We start from the raw sequence: 17,573 nt of genomic DNA, 5'->3' as shown, positions 1-17,573 counted from the left end.
GAATGTATAGATGAATATTCAAAATTACTTAAAAAAGGAAAATACTGAAATTTTATTGTGAAAAACTAGATGAAAACAAAAGAATAAGGAGCCTTGGAGAGCTTTACTTATGAGGGATGATTATTTATCAAGTATAAAGTACACTCTATGAAACAAAAAAACACTAAAAAATAAAAAGCAAACAACAAAACAAACACAGCACTACCACCAGTAGCAACAACTGTAACAATACAACAATAACAACAAAATGCCCAACCAATCCTTTAATAACAGATCAATAGTATTTAATAAGGCACGGGCTTAAGCTAGGTGAGTCTTCCACAAATAGGAATATTTACTGTAAAATACCTCCTTACCTATTCAAAACTTCTATCACCTAAGTTGTAAGAACCAGCTAATTAATCCAAACTATAAAGATTACCTGAATAAAAGCAATCCCTTGGGTAACAATTCCCAGAGAATATCCTGCTGTTGCCTCGGTCCAGCTGAGCATCCCTTCCACTAGAGGGCCATGTGACACCTAAGGATTGCCTAGATAAAAAGATGGAGGGAGCTTTAAGAAATCTTTCAACTATTCCTCTAGTCTTCTGACTGCTTTTGTATAGTTTTTATTCAGCTGGTAAAATAAACAAGCAATTAATTTAAAGAATGATACTAAAACCAGGGTTCTAAGTCAAGTCTATATTTGATTACTCCATGTGTCAGCCCAAACAGTAAATGATAATAACAAGAGCAATAACAACAAGAGTCATGGAGTGTTTATAGACTATGTAACTGGTAATAAAAGAAGTATTTCAAAGGTTTTGGTGAGATAAACACTATGGAAGGTGGAGAGGAGAAAATCACTTTTTGCCTGAGGTTGAATTTCATTGTTAAAACTAGGAAAATTCTTGTTTGGAGACCATCTAGGGCAGTTACTTAAGAGGTAATAAAAACTATTTTTAGAAAAAAGTATCTTATCTCATGTCAAGAAACCATATAAGATTTTTTCCATATATTAACAAAGCTCAGTAATCTTATAGCCCACACAAGGTAAAAATTATGCTATTTGATAATTTTAGAAAGAAAAATGATAAATGCTTGGGCAGCACTTGGAGGTTAATTGTCCTCCCAAAACTCAACTCATCTAAATTTATCTGTATAACCAAAACATGTGGGAGAGGGTAAAATATTATTTTTTAAAAATTCAAAAATGAGATGCTGTAATAAAAAGGGATTACTGCATAGGTCACTTTAAAAAAATCCTTAGTATCCCAAATCATTTTTCCCTTCCTTATTGTTATCATTTAACAAGGCTGGATTTATTCCATGTAACTATTATGTGGGGTCACGGTTCTTAAATTCTTTTGAGTCATATTTCATGAAAACCATTGACCTTCTCTCCCAAAAGCACTGATGCAAGTAATTTTTTGGTAACGATTTCAGGGGTTCATGGGCTCACCCTCTAACCAAAATTCACTAGTAAGTCCCAGATTAAGAATTTCTAATCTAGAGTATATGACCATTCCTGATCCTTCTAAGGATCAAAATAGTCATTTTAAAGTTACCTTATTTTGAAAAAAAAAAATCATTTATTTACATATTAAAAGAATTGAATTTTTTATTCAAATAACTAATTTATAAGGGTAAATAATATAAAGACAGATTTCTAAGAAACTTTAATTTTAATTAGAAAAGCTATTTTAGAAGAAAAAGGATCAATATTTTTATAACTATAACACAAAGTATAATTTTTCATATTCTTTGAAAAGTACAACTTTTATTAGCTATTACAGCCAGATTTGCAGACTGTATCTTTTTTGTTATAATTCATGATTATCAATTAGTCTCTTTCTTAGCTCTCGAAATGAAAACTGGAAAAATATACAGGTATAAATCAACTTTGTCAAATTCCTGGACAAAGAATCTATGCTGTTTTCAATTAATTAATTTTTCCCCTGTTGACATTCATATCAACTTAAGTTTACTTAATTAGCTTGCTATTCCACATAGCTAAAAGGCACCACACCTCAAATTATATTCTTACCACCCTCACCCCAAGAAAAGTCTTCCTCCTTCAGTCTTCACAACCTCAATATATCACAAGACATTCAGTTATTCAAACCAAAATCTAAGTCATCAATATTTCTTTTCACCCTCATATCTAATCTACTCTAAACTATCATTTTCATTTCTACTCTAAACTATCATTTCCAAATCCATTCATTGCTCTCCATCGCTATTCCTACAATTGTACGCTAAACAAACATCACCTGCCTGGTTTATTACAATAGTCTAACTGATCTTTACCCATCCCCTCCATTTTTTTTAATTCTTCAATGCATTCTCCATCAGCAACCAAAGTAGTCTTTTAAAAATATTTAAAACACAAAGATTATAAAGCCAGCCTATGTAAATCCTCCCAAACTGCTTCTCATGACTGAGAACACAAAGTACCTTATCACGGCCTTGCACTATCTGGCAACTGCCTTCCTTAGTGACTGCACTCCCGTGCTCACTGCACTCAGTCCAGGCTGTCATTTGCTGCACCTCTAACAGGGCAAGCTTACTCCTGACCTTGGGACTTGCACTTGCAGGCTCATCTACGTGCGAAGTTTCTTTCTCACATGTCTTTGCATAATTGATCCCTTTATCAGACAAGTCTGAAAGCAATGTCATCTCCTCAGAGGTATTCACAAGTCATTCTCACCTCATGTGGCCCCTTCATCCCTCATCACTGTACCACATTTGCCTATGAGGATGCATATGCATGTGTTTTTACTTATTGTCTATTTTCTTAATACAATGTAAATTCTGAGAGAATACAGACTTCATCTATCTTAAACGCCTGGACTCCCAAGCACTGATATTTGTTAAATGAATGAATGAGTGAATGAATGAATGAATGGTTTCCATTAGAAGGTGGTGACTAGACTTCAGCATATGGAATCTGGAATGCCAGATTCCAGCAGAAAAAGCATCTGATACTTCATCTTTTTAATTCCACAAAAAGTGCATTTTAAAACAAAAATCTACTTTTCCACCAGTGTGGATAAAAAGATTAGTTTTCCTCTGAAAGTGTAAGTGTTCCCTGAGCAACTGAAGCAACTCCTTAAACTTTATTTCATTTAAAAATAATGTCACTCCAAATAAGTCAGAGAAAGATAAATACTGTATGATCTCACTTATATCTGTAATCTAAAAAATAAAACAAATAAAACGAAACCAAGTTAACTGATACAGAGAACAGACCAGTGGTTCCCAGAAGCAGGGGTTGGGGGTGGGTGAAATAGGTGAAGGGAGCTGAAAGTTAACAATAACTTCCAGTTTTAAAATAAGTCCTGAGGATGTAATGTACAGCATGGCGACTACAGTTAATGCTCCTGTATTGTAGGGGTGTCTGGGTGGCCCAGTCGGTTAAGCGTCTGACTTCAGCTCAGGTCATGATCTCACAGCTCGTGAGTTCGAGCTCTGCCTCAGGCTCTGCGCTGACAGCTGAGAGCCTGGAACCTGCTTCAGATTCTGTGTCTCTTTCTCTCTCTCTTCCCCTCCTCCACTCATGCTCTGTCTCTCTCTGTCTCAAAAATAAATACTACTGTATTGTATATCTGAAAGTTGCTAAGACTGCAAATCTTCAGAGTTCCAATCACAAGAGAAAACAAAGTTTTGTGACAGATGCTGATTGGACCTGTTGTGGTCATCTCATGACAGGTTCAGGTTACACTGTACACCTGAAACTAGTAAAATGCTGCATGCCAACTATACCTTAATTTAGAAAAATTTTAAATAATAATAACAATGATAATGATGATGATGATGATGATGTAACTCCAGAAGCTATCAGGGAACTACATTTCAAACTAACTTCTTTTTGTCAATAGCCAATCCTGCTTATGCATGTCAGATAAAATTAAAACATTAATAAAAATAAAAAAAACAAACATGAATTTAAATAAAAGTTCTACAGGCACGATAATTATTTTACACTGTAGACACTGGACTGCACTAGTTAAGAAAGCTACATTCAAGCTTTATCCCATCTTGGTACCAAATAATTCACATGCCTGAACCTACAAACCATTAAAATTATAAGGTTCAAATTATTTACATCATTTCAAATATCTCTCTTACCATTACCTTTCTGTTGAAATTCATTACAGATTATTTCTTTTACTAAGTCTAATAAAAGTTTATGCAATGGTTGAGGTGCCTGGGTGGCTTAGTCAGTTAATTGTCTGACTCTTGATTTGGGTCAGGTTACAATCTCACAGTCACAAGATCAAGTCCTGCATGGGGCTCCACGCTGGCAGTGTGGAGCCTGCTTGGAATTCATTCTGTCTGTCTGTCTGTCTGTCTTTCTGCCCCTCCCATGCTTGCGCATGCTCTCTTTAAAAAAAAAAAAAAAAAAAAAAAAGCTTATGGGGCACCTGGGTGGCTCAGTCGGTTAAGCATCTGATTTCAGCTCAGGTCATGATCTCATGGCTTGGGAGTTCAATCAAGTGAGCTTGAGCCCCGCTTCAGGTGAGCTCAAGCCCTGCTTCAGGCTCCACACTCTCCCTCTCTCTCTGCCCCTTGTGGGATTCTCTCTCTCTCTCTCTGTCCCTCGCTCACTTACACTTGCTCTCTCAAAAATATACATACATACGTACATACATAAATAATCTCATCTTTATGCAATGGTTAATGCAAAGTGCAAGGGCTCACTATTTATTTGAAAAGACATTAAATTTACAATCTACACTTCAAAGACTTAAAGATCTTGATCCAAGTGAAGTTATCCAAAAGTCTATATGTATAAAAAATATACTCTTAAATGGTCTAAAAATACATACTACTAGTTTCAAATTCCAGAACTGTTCAGTCATGTTATCACAATTTTTAGTATTATTGTAATTTCAACAGGCTCTTGGTAGAGTCTCTGGAGACTCAGTATTTGACACAGTAAAATTGGTTCTATCTTTTTAATAATGTAACATGTAATATTTTGAAATATATTCCTGGGGCATGATCACTTTAAGAATGGCTGTCCAGGAGGCGGGCACCTGCCTGGGTGTCTCAGTCGGTTAAGCATCTGAGTTTTGATTTTGGCTCAGGTCATAATCTCGCAGTTCGTGAGCCCCACATCAGGCTCTGCACTGACAGCACGGAGCCTGGCTTGGGATTCTCTCGCCTTTCTTCTCCTTCTGCCCCTCCCCTGTGCCTCTCTCTCTCAAAATAAATAAACATTAAAAAAGAAAGAAAGAAAGAATGGCTGTCCAGTACCAAACAGAAGAGAAACAATGCTCTAAAGCAATACAGATATAAACATAAGGTAAACTCACTAATTTTTTCATATGGGGATATTAGTCAGCCTTAGTCAAACTCTTCCTTTCCTGTCCTTTAGACCTTGAGGTTAGCCCAATTTACTAATCATAGTGTTAAAAACGTTTCTGAGCTTCCTATTTAAGAACATTTGGGGGACACCTGGGTAGCTCAGTAGGTTAAGTGTTGACTCTTGGTTTCAGCTCAGGTCTGATATCATGGTTTGTGAGATCAAGCCCCATTTTGGGCTCTGTGCTCACAGCACAGAGACTGCTTGAGATTCTCTCTCATCTCTTTCTCTCTGCCCCTATCCCACTGGTGCTCTCTCTCTTTTACAAAATAAATAAGTAAACTTTTTTTAAAAATTAAATTAAAAAAAAACATTTCAAAAAGCAAACTTTTCTCTCTATAATTTCAGAAGTGGCAGAGAGGTATAATAGCAGAGTGTCAGAAAAACTAGCTTAGAGGTAAAGCTCAAGACTACATAAATCTTCAGTCTGTCAAAAAATATTTAGAGTGCCCATCATGTGTCAGGCCCTATAATATGCTGACTTTCCTCTTTCAATATTTTATTGTCAGATATTCAGCCATTCTGATCACTTTGGGGAAAGACAGAAAGACCTGAAATTTAAAAAAGAAAGAAAGAAACTTTTTCTCAATTTCTTATAGTTTCCAACAAGATATTTGATATCTACTTTTAACTAAGTACTTTTAATTAAACTCATTTTTAAAAATTGGTTAAAATTTTAAGTAAATTAGGCTCCATACAGCTAGTCTAAGCTATATTATTTTAGCAGTTTAACCTCAGAGTAATTGAATACAGAAAGAACTATTCACTGGAACATAATTAGATGCCCTGATCCAGCAGGAGATAACCTACTTTTTGATTGCCATTTCAGAATATTGTGTGGCAAAAATGTCTTTCAAATTTAATTAGCACATATCCCTTAGAAATTTAAGAGATCTGACTCCAAAAGTATTATGGTTTATAGTCAAAATTAAAGAACACTTGTCAAAGGGCACAAAATTATTTATGAATTCACATTATTGAAAGATGATGTTTCAAAGTTTAAAGTCATTTCACAGAAAGAATGGTGCCAAACAACATGGTGGATCCTGAAGCTTTAAAAATAAAAATGGTTAACCAAAATTTAAGACTACCAACAGAACTGTCTTTCAACTACTCATGAAATGTCTGCAAATTTCTAAATGTTCAGAATGCAAATTTTAATTAATTGTGCTTTGCTCTTAGATACTCTTGTATACTTTTCCTGGATCAGGCCAAACATCCGCGGGAGAGGTATTTACATTTAATAAATCTGTAAAGGTCCTGATCTTTAAAACAAGACAATTACAAGGCAAAGAATCACTGAAAGTTATTATGCATAATGTGGTTTAACTACAAACATGTGATTCTTTGTACTGGTCTTCTTAAAGAAACCAGAAAATTATTCCCTTCACCTATGAAGATATGGGTTATGTAATTTAATTTTCAAAAGAAAGAATTCACTAATGAAAAGGCCATCAAAATCTGACAATTACTTCAATACTACAAGACAAAAGTAAATAAATCAATCTTTCAAAACAAATTCTTGCATGGAAGCAAAGGGTGTGAGCTTAAATAAGACGTTTCTTCCATCTTTGACAGTCTGTGAAAAAATCTAGTTTTTTATTGAGGAACTGAGATCTTAACAACATTTCACATAACATAATCAATACAGGGTATTTTTACCTTGATATTCTGGGCATCAACATTAGCCCCAGCTTCCAGAAGAAGACTAATGACTGTGGTATTCCCTGCTAGTACTGCCCAATGCAGAGCAGTGTTTTTGTGATACTTGTCACCAAGGTTAACTGAAACATTGAATGTTAAAAGCAATCTAGTTGGATCCACACTGAAAAGGAAAAAAAAAAAAAACAACAACAACAACCCTAATTTCAATTATAGAAATCATTACAGATACTAAACTGATCGTGGTTGCATTTGCATCCCATTTTGGAACACTTCCATTCTAACCTATACTCAACCTTATAATCAGTAATGAGACAATATTCTAATCTGAAGGATTAAATATGTGCAACACCTATACAAAGTTCCAAGAGAAGGCATATGTGGTCCTGACATTTTCTGTTTTTCATTAGGGATTGAGGTCTTAATACCTATATAATTAAACAATTAAATTTTTTAATTAAAATCTGGATTGTTCCAAAAATATTTTCAGGCTACTTACTAATTAATATATCAACCCTGTCGATATACAAATAATGTGAAAAAAATCATTTTTAAAAATAAGATAACATCTTTCATTCTTAAAAACTGCTAAAAGAGGAATAGATTAAGAATACCGTAACTACCAAGGTGAAGGTAAGCACAAAGATTCAAACATTCAAAAAAGTAATTGTCATACACTATGTACTCATAATAAGAATTTTAAATATTAGCAAATAGAACATTAACTGCCTTTTCCCATCATTTATTTTACATTTTATTATGCTGACAATGATCTGAATAAATATTTTACGATGGTTACATACCTATGTGTTCTATAAGCTGCCCACATTAAAGGTGTCATTCCATTCTGATCCATCATATCTACATCCTAATAAATAAAAAGAAAAAAGTAAGACAGTAAAAATTTCTAAGTTCCTACAAAACTTACTTGAAAAATCTAATTTGCATGTCACAGGAAAAGCCAATATAACACTCTTCAATCAGGGTCATTTATGAAACTTTTTCTAACTTTAAAATAAAACCACCTATTGTTACTAAATATTTTAATTAATGGACATATATTTAATTGACAAAACATTAAATATGTATTTAATTATCATATATTTATAGATTTCCCTTTTCAGATGCTATAATCAGCCTTTCAATGTTTTGCATTTAAAGATCCTGACCTACTCTTCATCTTTCATCCACAAATAAGAAGTTAAATGATTTAAGTGTCCAAAAAACTTATTTATACAAATTCGTGATAAGAAGGAATAACAAAACTGTTTACTTCTAGCCATTTCAAAACAAAGAATAAAAAGACCTATCTTTTCAATAAACTCAAAAAAAGTCCGCTTTCTTTTTATTTTATTGGTATGCACGTACATTTTTAGAGTCAAATAACTTTGCAAAATTTGTGGTGATAAAGCTGTTCTCTGCCTTTCTCTCCACTATTTTCACCTCTTTTAGCTCATTGCTTTGGTATTTACCCTCCACATCTGAAAGTAAAATGCATGAATTACTACTTTTTCATTTTTCAGTTTTAGGCATTATCTTCTGAGACTCTTCGGTATGCAAAATGAGAATTTTTTACTCTTCCTGCCCCATAACAAATATGCACCTTTCTATTCTTTCAAGAGATCTACTGTATTTTTGGTTCTATAAATATTTGATATTTACATTATTACAAATGTATATGAATACTATTCCCAGCAAAATAGTGATTATTTTATTTCTCCTACCCAACTTTTTGCTTTCCTAATGGTACTTCCCCCCCGCTTTTGCTTAGTTTTTTGACAAATTAGAATTAAAACTACCATTTCTTTAACCAAAACTCTTCCCTAGTTACCTAAATCTCCTTTCAAGACATCCTGATGTATCAGGGATTCTATCAGTTTCACTTCTCTAAAATTATCTCTCCTAACTCCAACCTGGACTAATTATCCTCTATGCCTGAGGTATTTAGTCCCATTAGCTAAAGAGAAGTTCTTTGAGGATTAAAATTGTTATAAAATTCATCTTTGTATTCTCAGTGCCCAGTAGAGTGAAACCATTTGTGAAGTGATCAAAAACCATTTGTGAAGTGAAAAGACATGTTTATCTACCTATTTGTTTGGGAAAGGCATAGGCTTTTAGACAGACATGGTTTTGAATTCTTAGCTCTACCACTTACTAGCTAGAAGACTGGCAAAATCACTTTAATTCTCTGAGCTTCAGCTTCCTCATTTAAAAACGTGAATATATAATGGCTTCCTAAGAACCCTGTGATGATTAAATGGAACAATGTGTGTAAAGCACCTATAGCCTAGAATATAACAGGCTATGTGTTATACATATAACACCTATGTGTGTAAAGCACTCTATAGCCTAGAATATAACAGACATTCAACAGATACTAAGTTTCCTCTTCTTCCCTTCCCCATCGCCCAATTCTGGATTATATAAAAGTAGCAGCTGTAATCCAAGTTGTGTTATCTAGTATACCAGTCATGCAGAGAGGACAGAGTCATAGTCGAGTATACTGCAAAACACTTTAAAACTCTATGCAGCAATTCTCTTGAGCCACTGATACCGAGGGAATATGCCTCAAATGTGAACATTTTCAAGGGTATGGAGGCAGAAAAAATGTTGAGGAAACAGTACATTAGACAAACTAGACGCATCCTTGGATATCATCAGTTTTGTCCCTCGTAGTAAATACTGTAATCAAATGGCATGCCTTATCCATTATAAATCCATTTCTGGATTCATGTTAAATGTGGGTGGGAATGTCCTATGTAACCTCATTCGATACTTCCAATATACACATCAATTTTTTTTTCAATTAAAATCTTTACGAAAATCTTCTCAGAAATGACAAGTTTCCTTGTTTCTTATATGAGTCAAGCACTGTAACTTATTTTACTTCTTTCACTGTCCTAATTTCAAGATAGCTCAACTAAATTTGATGTCCAAGTAAGACAGACATGTAAATTCTTTAGTTTCTTCTTCCTTCTTAGTTGTCTTTTCCTATCCTTTTAAAGTGACAGTATTAAAAAATATAAGTGAAATTAAAAATGTAAAATAATGCCACATCTCTAGAGTACTAAAAGAAAAATGAAATTCAACCTTTTCTTTCTTTGGCTCAGGATTTAAAACTTGGTACTTCTTTTCCAAGTTCAGCCTGGACGTATGGGTATTCTCTATTAGGAAGAATTAACAAGCCCAGACCAAAAGCTTATGGGGATTCCATGATCAACAGGGCTCCATAACTTAGCATTTTCCCTTTTCTCCTGAAAATCATCCAAAAGAATTGGTAGTGAACACTAAATATATTTTAACAATAGAGCTAAAATGAAACAAATGTGAGGAACAGAATGACAAACTAAATGGAAATGCTATATGCCCTAAGAATGTAAAACTGATACAATGAACAAAAAAATGGAGAAAAAAATGAAGACAAAAATGGAAAAAGAAGGTTGGAAAGAAAGTGTGAAGAGTGCCTAATCTGTAATAGCTATGAGTCAAAGGATATTAATTATAGTTAAAAAAATCTAGTAATGGAAATGTACTTATATCTACCAGAAAGAAGTTAACACTAAGAAAAACAGTATTATAGACTAAAGTCAGTGAAAGGGAAGAAAAAGAAAAAATGAAAATATAGTAATTTTATTATTACTTATAATTGGGAACTAATCAGAACTAATAAAATTTGAGCAAACATCTGACTGAAATAAAACAGAGAACTGTGTGACTATCTGAGGGAAGGATTTACCAAGCAGAAGGTAAGATCAATCACAAAGGCCCTAAAGCAGCAGCGTAGCAGAGCTGCTCAAGGAACAGGAGGAAGACTGGTGTGTCAAAGCAGAGTGAGTGAGGGGAAATGACAAAAGATGGGCTGGAGAATCCATGGTTCTGTAGGCCAAAGAACCCATGGTTCTGTAGGCCAAAGAAGGACTTTGGACCCCAAAGTATGATGTAATGAACACTACAGAAGTTTACTTTTATAATTAGTGTATAGATGGAAAAAAATTCTGGAAAAATATACTAAACAATTAAAAGAAAGTGATCTCAGTTTGGGATGCGGGTAAGGGAAGACATGGGGTTTCATTTTCTAAGTCATACTCTGCTCTTATGTTTGAATATTTTACAGTAAGTGTGTTACTTTTGTAGCAAAAAAATTACTCATGAAAAAGAAAACAAACTGCCATTTGTTATCATCACGCATTTATTATATACAAAAGGTACTGTAACAGGTAGAAATCCCTGCCCCGAGAATTTTATAGCCAATATCCTATGCCAAAATTAAAAAGATTATTAAAACATCCAAAACCCAAAATCAATATGCTAACAAAAAGACTAAAAAAAATTTATACCACTTTTCTTACCCAGTTAAAAAAACAAAAGGAAAAAAAGCGAATATAAATTTATACCTGCAAAATAAAAAGCCACTAACAACACTATCATGGGTTACAGCACCATTTGTTGCTCCAAACCCCAGCCTAGAAGGAACTCTGGGAGAACAAAAGTAATCTCCTGTGGCAGCTGGTATCCAAAGATGGCCCCCAATAAACTTCACCTGCTGGTATTCACATCCACGTGTCCCCCCAATGAACATGGACTGGCCCTGTTACTTGCATTAACCGACAGAATGGAGCACAAATGTTGCTGTGCCAGTTCAAGACTTAAGACTTAAAAGAGGCAGAGCTGCTTCTGTTCTTTTGGGAGCTCCCAACACACAAGAAGTCTAGTTGCCCTGCTACAAAGACTACGTGGAGGGTGCTATGGAGAGAGAATTCTGAGACTGCATGGAGAAAAAGAGAGATAACTAGTCATCTCAGCATTCCACCTGGACCCAGCCTTTTAGCCATTCCTATTAAGATACAAGGTATGTGAATGAGCCATCCTCCATCTCAGTTAAGCCCCCAGACGACTGTAGCCCCAGCCATTATCACAAGGCAAAGAACGACCAGGCCAAGACCAGTCAACCCAAGGAATAGCTGATATTGTTCTAAAGCTGTCAGAACCGCTTTTGTGGGTAGTCTGTCAATACCATAACAGAAACCCTTCCCCTACTAGCAAGTAGCCGGTCTACGCCTCTTTCCTTAAGCTATAAGCACAACACACAAGGGTCAGTGTTTGGCACTGCCAACAACAAATATCTTAAAAGAATTCATAAGATAAATGCTATTCAAATTGCGAATCTGCATAAAAATTTTAATCTAAAATAAATGTTAATAGCATTGAAGTAAAATCATTTGTCTTACTCTTATGATGAGATCCTTAGCTATAAAACTAATATTTAAGTATGACCAGAGAAAACACATGAAACAAAAACTGAGAAACATTAATTTTAATGAAATACATTTATCACAAAAACATGGTATATATAAACTGGTACCTATTTAATGCGATTATAGTCAGTACACACTCAAAAAGTCAGGAAGAACCCCTTAAACATGAGAAGTTTTCTGACATGTATGAAGCAGCATTATTTTACACAGCAGAAACCAAGAAACTGATCCTAAACAATTTATCCCCTTCTCCAAGAGGTACCTAATAGAGAAAATAACCAGTAAAATATGTTCAAAAAAGTTTAAATGAATTCAGAGGATATATTCAAAAGATGTAATTAAGGGAAAAAATAGATACTTAAATTTTCTTACTTTCCAGGATTCATCTCTATCATTCTCAGAAATAAAAAATGCAATTTAATAGATCATTATCTGGTTCTTGATTATCTTTCTTATTTTCAACTTAACTACATTTACTACCTCAATATGAAACTATTTATTCACTGTCATCCATCAGAGAGTACTATTCAAAATAAACCATGAAGAACATCTGATTAAAATCCACACCACTGTAATTTTTTTACCTGTCCTTTTGCTATGAGATAAGCAACAATTGAGGTATGTCCAAACTGAGCAGCCAGATGAATACAGCTACATCCTTCTCCATCAATTAGTGAAGGATCTGCACCATATTTCATTAGTTGCACAACCATAGATAGATGGCCTTGTCTAAAACATAAAAGAATAAACACTTAAATATATAAAGTTATTTCAAACAGGATCTCCGGGAAGATCTTTTTTTAAATAGGGTAATGGTGGAAAAGATTATACAAATGTTTAAAAAGTTTTTTAAAATAGGCATATGTCAAGACATACTTAGGATTTTAAGGTTTTTAAGTCTCAACTGAAATAAGTCTTTTAAATTTTAGAGATACTTATAACTTCTTTAAATATGTAATAAATAGTTACTATATTCTATTAATCCTATTCAAATATTATCTTAATTATCTCAGAAACTGGGCAACTTCTTTAATTGTAAATATACAGAGGCTGCACAATATTACATTTACAAACTCAGTCTTAACCTAACTGGATTAACATCAGCATGGTGAATTCCCTAAAGATATTCTGGCACAATAAACTGCTGCCAATGCACGTAACACTATACAGCAATACGTTAGTACACTGTTGGTATTAACTATTACTTTAAGTTCTCCCATTCATTTTAGCATATCATTAAAAAAAGAAAATTGTTTAGTTATAGACTAACAAAGAAACCAAAGGAAAAAAATAATCCAGAAGCAAATTTAAACCTTGTGGCCCAGTGCAATGGAGTTGAATTTAGGTCTCCTCCAAGTTGATCCACAATAGCACCTTTCGAAATATAGTATCTATAAGACAAAATTTTAAATAATTTAGACAACTTGCATTTTCAATTTTATGAAATTATGTAAAAAATAAAGAAAAAAACGTTTTCCATTTTTTCCATTGTAGATCTCATGCTAGTTTATGTCTCTATGATAAACAATCTTTTGTGAACTTTAAAAAATATACTTAGTAGAATTTATATCAAACACATCACTCTCTTTTGTTCTAGAAGCAAAAGGAAAATAATTTTTTCAAAGTTACAAAAAAGAACAGCAATACCAAATAACAATTCTATAAAAAAAGAAGGTGGTGAGAGAACCATTAAGACTTGGATCAAAGAGCAACAGCACAGAAAAGTTGTAGAACAGGCCACTTAGTCTACCATTGGTAGAGGCTCAGCTTTTAGAGCTTTACTTTCCTCACAAAATTACTGTAGATTAAATCAAACAATTTACGTGCAAGAATTTTATAAATTGTAAGTATAACATAGAGGTTCTTTAGAATGCCTTGTTATGCCTTTAAAGGTATGTTGCTTTAAAAAAAAAAAGCAACCTCACTGCTTAATATATTAACATTATAACATCTTGATATCTTCTGAAATGAACAGGACTTAGCTGCTTATCATAATGCTTACTTTGAGCTGATCAATATAATGAATCTTGAATATAAGTGATTTCACACCTCTGATGTCAAATACTTGATGTGTGTATATTACTGAGATTCTTAAACTGTTCTAAGTGATTACTGCTTTAGATCACTAACACATTCACTTTTAATGTACACAGTTTTAAACATTTAATATACTCATATGTTTGATTCAGAAATTTATTGCTTTATGTATTTGTTAAACTGGTGTTTTTAAAACATTACACAATAAAGGGCCCAACTCTACCGTATCTTCTTAAATAGTTTAAGTAACTTAACCAAATATTTCCAGACTAAAATATTTCCAGTCCAAAATATCAGACATTAGTCTGAATACAAACATTTAACTATTCCTAAACTGTTTCTTAAGTTTAAACTATATAATAGCTGAAAATGATTTTCTGAGCCCAAAGAGAAATATAGCTTGGCCAAAGAACAACTTTGATAAGAGCTGGGATTTTTTTAAGGCAATTTTATATTATGTTCTCTATAGTCAATATATTTGTTCATGAGAGTTATTTTTACTCACATTTCAAATCCTTGCTAGGGCTATGGCAATGAGTGATTTCCAGACTGGTTCTAAAGTACAACTTTTTTTTTTCTGTATGCTACAGAAGAATAACTTTTATTGCCTTTTCATTGTAAACTACTGGAAAAGAAGTACCAAATTTTTATAACATGTTATTCTTTATAGCTATTAGACCCTAGTTCAAAACTACAAAATTCTGAGAAGATCATTTAATTCTTACTTTTAAACTTAAGCCTCCTGTATACTACAAGAAGGTTACCAAGGAATGTTCCTGCAGGTATTAACTAATGATCCCTAGGTTTTGAGATAGGACCATCAATGAACAAGAGATATTAACAAGTATTTGAAAGATGAAAAGTAAAGAGCTAAAACTCAAATGTCTCCAGAGGGAACACCAATGAGAAGCAATCCAGAGTTTATAAAACCCTGGAAAGGCTAAGGGATGAAAGGTAACTGTTACCTCTGTAGAATGTAAAGAAGCTAGACTATAAACAAAAACACTGGCTGTAAGTTAATAAAAGTTACTGAAAAAATTGTTTTGTAACTTACATTCTTGCCAAAAGTTAAGTATTTAGCACCACAAACAGGCATTTTAGTGACATGGATGGAAACAAGCAGCTGACAGTGCTAGGTAAGTACTTCTTTGTGCACTGTAATGTTGAATTTCAAAATGTGACTCCTCAAAATTTCAAAATTACTGTAATACCTCAAACTCTTAAAAGTTCAGATTCATTCTTACATCTCTAAATTTCATTGTATGATGATGACTTCTGGCTTCAGCCTCAGGCTCATACTGATTTTAACACTCAACCACTCAGCATTTGCTGAAAAGTACATTCAGAGCACCTTCATCAGAGAAATTTGAGACTCAGGGAATTAAATCAGAGAACCATATGAGACACTATACTGAAAACATAGCAATTCAATGAAAGTTTACATGCTAAACAACAACTACAACCCCAAACCCCTTTCCTTGCTCAGTTCAGCTGGCAGACAGAGATAGATACTCAGCTCCTCCTACAAAGAGATTAGAAGATTCTTCTCTAAGAGACACTGAACAATGCCAGAGAAAAACTTCTAGAAGTAGACATTTGAGAGGTTCCTGTTGTGATCTAAGTTCTACAATTTCCAATCAGCTTTGTTATGTCTCTCCTAAATATGATTAGATAATTGAGGAAAGTTGCAAATATGGAAGGAGACCAAATAAATAGAAGCCTAAAATAAACAGATAACATAAAGCAAAACTTAAAAAACAAAAAATTACAATTAACATCCTCCAAAAATAAGAGAAGATGATATACTCATGATATGAAGAACAAAATATTTTTTTAAAAGGGGAGGAGGAGACAGAGATCAAAAAAAAAAACAAAACACTTGCAAATTGAAAATGCAATTGGTAAAATTACAAATTCAAAGAAAGGATTAGAAGATAAATTATATAAATTAAGAAAATCTCCCCAAAGTACAATGGCTATACTGGGAGATAAAAAGTATTTGGGATAAATGGTAAAAAGAAATCAATCTGGTTGGTTCCATTATCTGACAATAAAAGTTCCTGGGGGCCGGGGGGGGGGGGGGGGGACAGAGAAAATGAAAGGCACTCTTGAGGGCACCATGCAAGAATACCTCCCTAAACCAAAAAGGCAAGTTTCCAGATTAAAAGTGGCCACTTAATGGCCATAAATTAGATATAGAGTAAGTAAATGCGTAAATAAATAAATAAAATGCACAATAATGTGAATTTTCACAAAGCCAAGGATAAAGAAAAAAAAGTACATGTTCCCAGGGAAGAAGAATAAGCCACACATACAATGTATTCTCAAAAAGTTGTGAACCCTATATTTTTTAATAAAGCCCCATGTTCTTTAATAAAGCTTTGACTTGAACTCAAGTATTACTTGACTATTTATAATAATCAAGTATTATTTACAAGTATTATTATTACTCTTAACGAAGAATCTTAAGGTAACAAGAGACTGTTGAACACAAGAGCTTGAGCTAATCCTTTCTATTTTATTACATTAGGGTAAAGCTGAGAAATAAAGACTTTCGCTTGAAAACATTGGAACTATAGACAATCCAGGCTAAGGTGAAGGTCTCCTCCTTTCCACATTATACTTATTTTATTTCTTATTATCATGAAAGTGTCCTGACTACTTTGTAGTTAAATACATGCTAATGAAACATAACTGTTCAGAGAGACATTTCTCCATGGGTCTCTCATGTTTCCATATGCCTTGCTAGGTATAAACGAAGAATACAAGGCCCTGACCACTTCTACATAGGTCATTTCTCAGAGTTGTGTTTGTATCCAGCAACCTTGAGAGATGAGGTAATGTCTCCCTCTGGAACAAAGAGCAAGCCTGCTCTTATTATAAAAGCAATGAATTCCCCAAGATGCAATACAAATCCACTATGTGTGCTGTATACATCTGAACAACCGCAAGCCACTCCCATAAGACCTATGTGTACAAGGACCCTAGGCAAATATGATGCTCATGCTATTTGTTGTGGTAGGAATAGGCTGTAGTTTTTAAGTGGGGGTATAATTCCAGATCAGTAGTAAAAAGTAATTTTGAGGCTATAAATACCAGTTGTTATCGAAAACTGCCTTTACTCACCATGTTTGTTTTAGGAAAGTAACTTGCTAGATTATGCACTATAAAAAATTAAGTTTACCCATCTGAAGATATAATACGCACAGATACTAATTATTAACCCACTCTACAACTACTGACTACTCTATAACCTCACTATTCCACAA

General features: G+C 33.7%; 1 protein-coding gene across 1 annotated transcript in view; it reads right to left on the bottom strand.

Moving 5' to 3' along the window:
* The window catches only part of ZDHHC17 (zinc finger DHHC-type palmitoyltransferase 17), an 89,585-nt gene that overhangs the window by 35,729 nt on the left and 36,283 nt on the right, over positions 1-17,573 (bottom strand). Inside the window, exons 4-7 of the mRNA XM_047065789.1 lie at positions 13,581-13,658; positions 12,852-12,996; positions 7,816-7,880; positions 7,013-7,175 (exon numbers count right to left, since the gene is read on the bottom strand). Of these exons, the coding sequence (XP_046921745.1) occupies positions 7,013-7,175; positions 7,816-7,880; positions 12,852-12,996; positions 13,581-13,658 (451 nt within the window). The remainder of the gene's footprint in view (positions 1-7,012; positions 7,176-7,815; positions 7,881-12,851; positions 12,997-13,580; positions 13,659-17,573) is intronic.

This window comes from Lynx rufus, unplaced genomic scaffold (genome assembly GCF_022079265.1).
Source record: "Lynx rufus isolate CCGP_SWC_20201006 ecotype Redwood Valley unplaced genomic scaffold, mLynRuf1.p SCAF_7, whole genome shotgun sequence".
NCBI lineage: Eukaryota > Metazoa > Chordata > Mammalia > Carnivora > Felidae > Lynx > Lynx rufus.
This window is presented reverse-complemented; position numbering and strand designations above follow the sequence as displayed.